The sequence below is a fragment of the Salvelinus alpinus genome, chromosome 2 (genome assembly GCF_045679555.1).
Source record: "Salvelinus alpinus chromosome 2, SLU_Salpinus.1, whole genome shotgun sequence".
Taxonomy (NCBI): Eukaryota; Metazoa; Chordata; class Actinopteri; order Salmoniformes; family Salmonidae; genus Salvelinus; species Salvelinus alpinus.
In genome coordinates, this window is record NC_092087.1 from 121,709,218 (window position 1) to 121,718,279 (window position 9,062).

General features: G+C 45.9%; 1 protein-coding gene across 2 annotated transcripts; it reads right to left on the reverse strand.

The window, feature by feature from the left end:
* Positions 1-1,136: 1,136 nt before the first annotated feature.
* On the reverse strand, positions 1,137-8,843 carry LOC139568531 (neuronal vesicle trafficking-associated protein 1-like). 2 transcript variants are annotated; one of them, XM_071390428.1, is made up of 5 exons: positions 8,708-8,843; positions 6,653-6,800; positions 6,146-6,265; positions 5,932-6,045; positions 1,137-2,624 (listed from the first exon to the last, which is right to left on the reverse strand). In XM_071390428.1, exons 2-5 carry the CDS (start codon positions 6,779-6,781, stop codon positions 2,376-2,378), a joined length of 612 nt encoding a protein of 203 aa, XP_071246529.1. In that variant the 5' UTR covers positions 6,782-6,800; positions 8,708-8,843; the 3' UTR covers positions 1,137-2,375. The 2 variants fall into 2 exon arrangements, with proteins under 2 accessions (XP_071246529.1, XP_071246530.1); XM_071390429.1 differs by lacking the exon at positions 8,708-8,843 and adding an exon at positions 6,974-7,403.
* Positions 8,844-9,062: the final 219 nt, after the last annotated feature.

Below are 9,062 nucleotides of genomic sequence, written 5' to 3' on the forward strand. Positions count from 1 at the left end.
CCTCGCAATCTACTGGGGAATGTGGAGCCTCCAAACAGTCAGAACAAATTAAAAGCCAACCTGCTATTTTACTGTGGAGATCTGTTGATGTTGTAAAGCGAGGGTAACGGGACTGGAGGCCTTTACGTGACTACCCAGCAGATTTTATTTGATTTTCCCCCAGCCCCAAATCCAAGCCTTCTTGGCATAAGATGCTATGCTTTGACTAAGCATGGGGTCTGGAAATGGCCTATTAAATACTTTTTAACACTTTATGTTGTTCCATGCCCTAGGCCAAGCGGACAAAGTTTGTCACTCAGCAACTGCATGTGGAGGGGGAGAGAAAAAACTCCCATCACAGTCTAAACTGGGCGTAATGTCAATTTCATTAACAAGCGTGGCTGGGGACACACACACACACATGCAGTAGGTGCATGTGCACATAGGCATCCTCAAACACACACATGTGCACATACACACACATACACATGAGCCTGCCCATACACACACACACACAGTGGAGACAGACGTGCACACACGCACACACACACAAAACACACATAAATCCACACACATCTCCGGGCTTAGTGCGATGGTGTGAAAATATGTGAGTGTAAATGAGATGCAGACAGCCTCACAGCAGAGGCCCTGACAGAAATAGGAGAGAGAGTGAGAGAGTGATAGCTAGAGAGTGATAGCGAGAGAGCAAGAGCGAGAGAGCAAGAGCGAGACACAGACAGACAGACAGACAGACAGACAGACAGACAGACAGACAGACAGACAGACAGACAGACAGACAGACAGACAGACAGACAGAGAGAGAGACAGAGAGAGAGAGAGGATATGGCTCAGCTCTGAATAGCTAAGCTGAGGTTTGAAGAAAAGAAGCAAGTCATGTTTAGCATTCTGTGCATACCAGTCATCTCTGAATAATGGACAGTGAAATAACGGACTCCTTTTGGTTCTCCCTTTATTTATTTTTTAGGACTGAAATAAAGTGTACTTTTACTTGCTTTTGTTCTTTTTTAAACTTAACAGAAACAATTTGGAAATTCCAGGTAAATAGATACTGAAACTGGATCGTACAAATAGAGCATTGCTATTGTGCATTGAAAGTACATAAAAGCAGTAATAAAGCCAACTCAACAAGTCCCAGATTATGAAGGAGAAAGCTTAACACTTTATTGATGACATCAGAGCAGATGGGTCTGACATAAATGTTTGGCACTCAGAACAGAACAAGGTTTATTACTGCTGGGTGGTGAATGGTGACATAATGACAGTATCACATTCATATTTACAATCTGATCCATGGTGAAAATACTGCCAGTTGTTATGATGAATTAGGATTAATGCAAACTTGATGTGAATTGAATTGCATTTTATTCACTATTTAAAAAATCCCAAAAGAAATCCTTCTAGCTTTTCACCCAAATCAAACAAATGTCAAATAAATTGCTTAAGAAAAAAAATTAAGCTCTTAAGAAATAGGTAATTAAATAAATACTAGAAAACACAAAGATACAGATACTCTAGGTAGTTATTGTTCTGTTAAAATAAGAATTCTGAAATATGAATCCTACCTGTACAGCTGCTAGTCTACTACATTCAAAATCATCTGAATTGAAATGACATCAACCCATTTGACTATCTTCCACCCGAAAATATACAAGTTCCTTGTACCCAATTGTACCAAAGTCCTCATACACAAATTGTTCATAGTTGCTGGGAAATCTACTGAGAAAAAAAGGCATGATAAATACGGTTTTTACAATCAGGTTTCTAAATGAATGTGGGCTGTGTGCTTCCTGAATAGAACAAAACGTTTTATTTCAGTACTGTGTATGTAAAAATCTACAAAAAACATGTCTAGTTCGATCTAAATGTAATAACACTAAACCTTGTAAGACCACATTACTAATTACTAATTAATTAATTAATTAATTAATTAATTAACTAATTAATAATTACTAATGATACTCTCAAAACATGTTAGTCTGATAAGGACAATCTAGTGAGAATTTCAGGGAATCTTGTTATGTTCAGTTCTCCAACGCTTCTCACACGCACATCTCTCACCTCTCTCTCTCTCTCTCTCTTTCTCGCTCGCACAGGCACGCACACACATAACACAAGGCGGTGGTCTTCACTGATAACGTCATAGGGAGATTAATTTTTACTGCAAATGAGTCACGTTCGCTGCCACCTAAACAGACATTTGGAGCGTTACCCACAATACCTCATAGTCAACTCCACCAAGTAAACAACACTTTCCCCCCCATCTCCATCTCCATCTCCATCCCCTCTTCCTAACTCTTCCTTTTGGAAATCCCATATTCCCTTCTACCTTTATCACCCCTTCCTAAACCCTTTCCCTCTGGAAATCCCTCCATCCCTCACTCCTTCGAACGACTTGCCTCCTCTTTGGCCCTCTCGGCTTGCTTCAGGGCGTTGATGACGGGGAACCATGGTGACGGGGGCAGCTCGGGGATGATGCCGCCAGCGGCGGTCCTCTTGTCCTGGTTGAGGTGACCCAGGGCGGTGTAGAGACTGCTGGAGCGGGGGGGCACGCCCGGGTCCTCCTGCTGCTGCTGCTCTGTGTAGTACCAGGGCTCCAGGACTGCTGCTGGGGTGCAGTGCTTGTGCTGCATGGGGAAGAGGAGAGAGGATGGTTGGTGTCAATTTTATTATTTACTTCAGGATGTGAAGAACCTTCCATTTTAAATCACTTCCTGAATTGAGTGAATAGAAAGTGATCCCCAACCCTGTAAGAGACAGGAGCCAGAAGGCAGAAGGGTCAGTGAAGAGGGTGTGCAAAGTGATGATGTATGATACTGTTGCCTCTATTTATGGTTAGGGACAGTAGGGATTCTGGTCATCATAATGGGTTGTGGTAGGACTCGGAAAATGATGAGAGCAAGTCACATGTTACTGCCTTACCCTTCACTGAAACTACTTATTACAAGTGAGTCATACAGCGTCTTATTCCACAGCGTGGGCGAGCATGAGTAAGGTTCTTTCAGGGAAATTATTTTTCATATTCAGACTTAGATGTGCCAGCTTCGTCTCATTAGATATGACACCTGAGTTGCCATCTTTAGATAAATGAAAGGTACTCCACCTCCAATTTGCTAAGCTCTGACAGGAGAAGCTGAGGGAAATCCAAGGCTTCTTGACAGACTACCTGACCTTCTGTCACGATCGTCTTCGGGTGAAAGAGAGGACCAAGGCGCAGCGTGATATAAATACATCATGTATTTATTTAAGAAAGACGAATAACACTAAAACAAACAAAACAACGACCGTGAAGCTATACAAACAAATAAGTGCAGACACTGGCAACTTACACATAGACAATTACCCACAACCTACCTAATGACTATGGCTGCCTAAATATGGCTCCCAATCAGAGACAACGATAGACAGCTGTCTCTAATTGAGAACCAATCTAGGCAACCATAGACTTACATAAACACCTACACTGAACACAACCCCATGAACTCTACAAACACCCCCTAGACAATACAAACACCCTATACGAGACAAAAACACACAAACATCCCCCATGTCACACCCTGACCTAACTAAAATAATAAAGAAAAACAAAGATAACTAAGGCCAGGGCGTGACAGTACCCCCCCCCCCCCCAAAGGTGCGGACTCCGGCCGCAAAACCTGACATAGAAGGGGAGGGTCCGGGTGGGCCTTCCTACGGCGGCGGCTCAGGTGCGGGACGTGGACCCCACTCCACCATAGTCAATACCCGCTTAGGTGGCCTCCCAGGAACTAGGACCCTTGCAGCGAGTCCCGGACTGAAGACCATCGTAGATGGCGCCACTGGACGGAGGGGCAGCTCCGGACTGAGGGGCAGCTCAGGACTGAGGGGCAGCTCCGGACTGAGGGGCAGCTCCGGACTGAAGGGCAGCTCATGACTGGAGGGCAGCTCATGACTGGAGGGCAGCTCATGACTGGAGGGCAGCTCATGACTGGAGGGCAGCTCATGACTGGAGGGCAGCTCATGACTGGCGGGCGGCTCTGGCAGCTCCTGACTGGCGGGCAGCTCTGGCAGCTCCTGACTGGCGGGCGGCTCTGGCGGCTCCTGACTGGCGGGCGGCTCTGGCGGCTCCTGACTGGCGGGCGGCTCTGGCGGCTCCTGACTGGCGGGCGGCTCTGACGGCTCGGGACAGACGGACGGCTCTGACGGCTCGGGACAGACGGACGGCTCTGACGGCTCGGGACAGACGGACGGCTCTGACGGCTCGGGACAGACGGACGGCGCTGGGCAGACGGGCAGCTCAGATGGCGCTGGGCAGACGGGCAGCTCAGATGGCGCTGGGCAGACGGGCAGCTCAGATGGCGCTGGGCAGGCAGGCAGCTCAAACACCGCGGACAGACGCCCACCCAGACCCTCCCCTAGAGTTTTAGGTGGTGCGTCCGGAGTTCGCACCTTAAGGGGGGGGTTCTGTCACGTTCCTGACCTTATTTCCCTTGTTTTGTATTTATTTAGTATGGTCAGGGCGTGAGTTGGGGTGGGTTGTCTATGTGTGTTTTTCTATGTTGGGATTTTGAGTTCGGCCTGGTATGATTCTCAATCAGAGGCAGCTGTCAATCGTTGTCCCTGATTGAGAATCATACTTAGGCAGCCGGGGTTTTCACGTTTGGTTTGTGGGTGTTTGTTTCCTGTGTCAGTGTTTGTGCCACACGGGACTGTTACGGTTAGTTTGTTTGTTATTTTGTATCGTGTCTTGTTTTCGTGTATATTAAAATCATGGAAACTTACCACTCTGCACATTGGTCCTCCGATCCTTCTCGCCTCTCCTCGTCCGAGGAGGAGGAAGAAATAGACTGCCGTTACACCTTCCATCAGTATTGTGGGAAATGACCTCTCACAAGAACCCTGGCTTCCTACGCTCTGCTAAACAGAAGACAACGCCACGACACCCTCTATTTGATTCTCCTTTTTCCTGCCCCTTTTCATGTCTCCAACAACACATTAGCCGTGGAAAAACGCTGCGAGCTACACTGTACCCGTCTACATCAAAAGCCTTTGCATGGAAGGCCCCGTTGCCCATCTCCCTCATCTCGTCTTCAGCCTTTAATCACAGTTTAGTCACGCTCAGCCTTAATGAAAGGCCCCTCTCTGATTCACGGGCGTCCCAATCTACTGCCTGACCAAAAAGCCTTGCCTCCCTCTCGCTCTTTCAAGACAGGGGGCTTTTATAGAGAGTAACAGGCGGGGAGCGTTGCCTGAGCACACGATGCCTGGGAGGTGTCCTAAGGAGATAATGAGTTTATGTTCCCAGAGTGAAGAGACAGAAAGAGTGGGAGAGAATCCCTTAGAAGTCTCTGGTGGGAAAATATGTTGTCAAGTACTAGATGTTGTATGAGTACTAGATGAGGTGTACAGTAAGTACGGACTATAGGAGAGGGTGTATTAGTAAGTCATTGGGACTGGATGATAATTATGTTTGTGAAGGCGATTATAAGAACTGAAACAATAGTCCTCTGTTGGTCTCTGTGAGAGAACGCTAGTGAAACAACCTCTGCTTCTTGTCTGTGGTTTGAATGAATGTAACCCCGAGTGGTGCAGAGGTCTAAGGCACTGCATCTCAGTGCTAGAGGCGTCACTACAGACACCCTGGTTCGATTCCAGGCTGTGTCACAACCAGCTGTGATCGGGGGTCCAATAGGGCGGCGCACAATTGGCCCAGCGTCGTCCAGGTTTGGCCGGTGTAGGCTGTCATTGTAAATAAGAATTTGTTCTTGACTTGCCTAGTTAAAAAAAGGTTAAATAAAAAATCTATAAAAACCTCTAGGACTGTCTGACTGGGATAGGAGGCAGTGTGTGTTTATGTGTGTGTGTGTGATGATGATGCTTTCAGTAGTCTACCTTGCCCTCGGGACGTAAGCCGTTCGGATAGAAGGTGTGTGTGTGTGTGTTAGCGATGCCTACCTTGAGAACGAAGCCCTCTGGGCAGGTAAGTTGATCGTACCACAGAGCCTTGTACATGACCAGCAGGACAAGACAAGCCAGGAACCCAAAGGTGATGAGGATCAAACCTGTGAGCTGGAACACACACACACACACACACACACACAACCATGAATATCACCATTCCCAGTAGTACTTCAGTAAACATACTACCGGCCCCTAGGTAAGACTTTACCTTGACCTTCTCTGATACCTCGTCGTACAGTTTTATATTCAGCTTCTTGATTCCCGGCACGTAGAACTTCTTCTTTTTCTTCTGCTGCAGCTGATACTCTGTTGTGGTCTTCACGATTACCTGAGGATGAACAGTGGCATGGCACACAGAGCTCTCCGAGTCAGATCGCTGGGTTGGAACTGGGCTGCTGCCTTAAATAGAACTGTAAGGGGTGTGTGTGTGTGTGTGTGTGTGATCTACTATGTAATCTAAGAGGCTCTGAGATAGTGTGGGGTGATTCCACAGCACTCTGAATCATTGGGATAACAGGGAGGCTGGGTCAAGGCACAGTACAGGGACCAATGGCAGGCTCGGAAATGATGTAGGCTTGATGTGTGTCCAGACGTGTAGTGTAATGTAATATACAGACAGAATGTACTGAACATGTTTAATAATTGCTGCGAGCACACACCCCCCCCCCCCCCCCCCCACACACACACACACACACACTCACACACACGTTGTTACCTTGTCTAAGTATGGCTGTTGCAGCTGGTTCACCTCCAGAGGGGTGAAGAGGGGGATGTTATCAAAGCCATCGTCCATAGACTGTTCTTTTTCCAGCTTCTCAGCCAGGTTACTGCCCAGCTTCACCATGTCTGCCTGCCTGGACGATCTGAATGGGGAAAGAAGAGGATCAGATTCTGGGTAACACAGCTATGTTGGGTTCAAGCTACTTCTCAATGACTGTCTGTCTGGACGATTTGGATCGCAATACAAACAGTGCTGAACGATTAGATGCTGGGTAACGCAACTCGGTTTGGCTTTACTATGCAGAGGGTAAGGTACTTGGTAATGCAGCTTGGTTTTATTCCACTTAGTTGCTCCCTCTTTCCTTGTGTGGCTGAAGTTGAAGATGATGTTAAAACGATAGTGGTGATGATGATGATGATGATGATGATGATGGCGAGAGCTTCATTCAAATGGCTGCCATTTTATGCCCGACTGTCTTCGTCCTGCACTATCTGGGAGGTTTGTGTCAAACCAGGTGTCATCGTCATTATGTCCGTTTCCACAAGTAGGCCTACAGTATCTCTTTCAGTCGGCAATGTGCATAGAGTTTATTATGTCCATACTGGCTGTAATTCCAAGGTGAGTCATGTAAAGACGTTGCGTGGGCTACACACAGGAACACACGCTGTGTGTTTGCTTCATATCCTATGTGTGTGTTGGTCTAACTGTGCTGTTCCCCCTCCTCCTCGATCAGCGCACCATCTGAATGTGGAACACAAGGTGAGAAAGCCACTGAGCTCGTTGACGCCGTGTGAAACGCAACACCCCCTTCTCTGTAGCTCGCCATCCTGTACCGCTGTGAGAATGACTCATAACGATGATGCTAACAAGGGGGCAAAGATCAGCTTCTCGCAGGTTCAATCATACAGACAGGTACAGGCAGAAACACAGACGAGCACGAAAACATACACACTAACACACACTCTCTCTCTCGCTATCTCTCTCTGTCACTCACTCACACACACACACACACACACACACACACACACACACACACACACACACACACACACACACACACACACACACACACACACACACACACACACACACACACACACAAGGTTTAGATGAATGTGGATGACATTATAACTAGACAAACAGTATAGTTTCCTTAATATTTTCTAATCATATTTTTGGTCAATATTCTCTGAATATTTTGATTGGGAAGTACAATAAGGAGGTGATGTGAATTAATGATTTATAAATGCTAAAACCACATAACACAACATAAAACATAGTCTTACAAATCAAAAATATATAATGATTCTATAAACTAATAGTATCTAGGCCTGTTAACTTTTTTCTTCAGGGTTCACTAATCAGGCATCTGATCTCAACTTGCTGCATTGAAAAAGCTGCGTTTGCTGCAGCAGAGATTCTACTGATAAGCACAACTGGCCAAATAGCAAACATCCCGAAAACAAACAAGACAGAGAAATGGCATAAACATGACTGGTGAAACTCATCTCACATCACACGTCATGTGGTAACAAACGTTTCGATAAGCACCATACATAACCTATAACCTCATGTCATGGCACCGACTGCTCGAGATGCTCTTTGCATAGGCTGCAAGGGCAATGGATTTCAAGAAGAAATTGACATTCAAGAATTCGTTATGAAGGCTAATTTGAACACCGATACATTGTCGCAAATGACAATGTCATCTTTGAAATTGTTTAGACCATTGTGAATTTTAGCTTACTCCTTTCACGCATTCGATTAATATCGAGAGGGCTCTCAACCGTATCGATATGCTTGAAATATACAGCCATTATTGATACTCAAATAGACACAAAGACATAAGCAACCAATGTCGTTTTCACATCAGGCAATGTTTTTGTTGTTGTGACAATCGAATCATGTAATTTGCGATGTAGACTATAGGATACCGTAGGCTACGGATTTATTCACGTACGCGCAAGCAGCCGTATCAATAAAATTGCCCACACAAACGATGACAATAAATTCCACATAGGCTATAACAAAGGGAGAAAAATGACTTACTGCGTACGAGGATGACGATCGGTAGGGTTGCGTCGCGGATGTTTACGGGTAAAGCAGAGAATGGTGAATACCGTTCGGTTACCGTGGTGATGTCTGATTCACGGCAGGATTGCGCATGTAATTCGGTACTGGTTGCATCCTCCAGAGGAAATTGGAGCCTCTATGATGCGCCTCATATTAAATGTGTCTGGGAGATGTTGGGAATAATAAAGCAAAGGAAAATAATATTTTACACATTAACTCTGATATGTTACTGTAAAGGTGAACGTTTTTAGATGGGTAGGCCTATAATAAAAAATCAAAGGTCAGGCTGTAGTGTCCCAACATAGCACTGTCTATATGCCTACTGTATGTC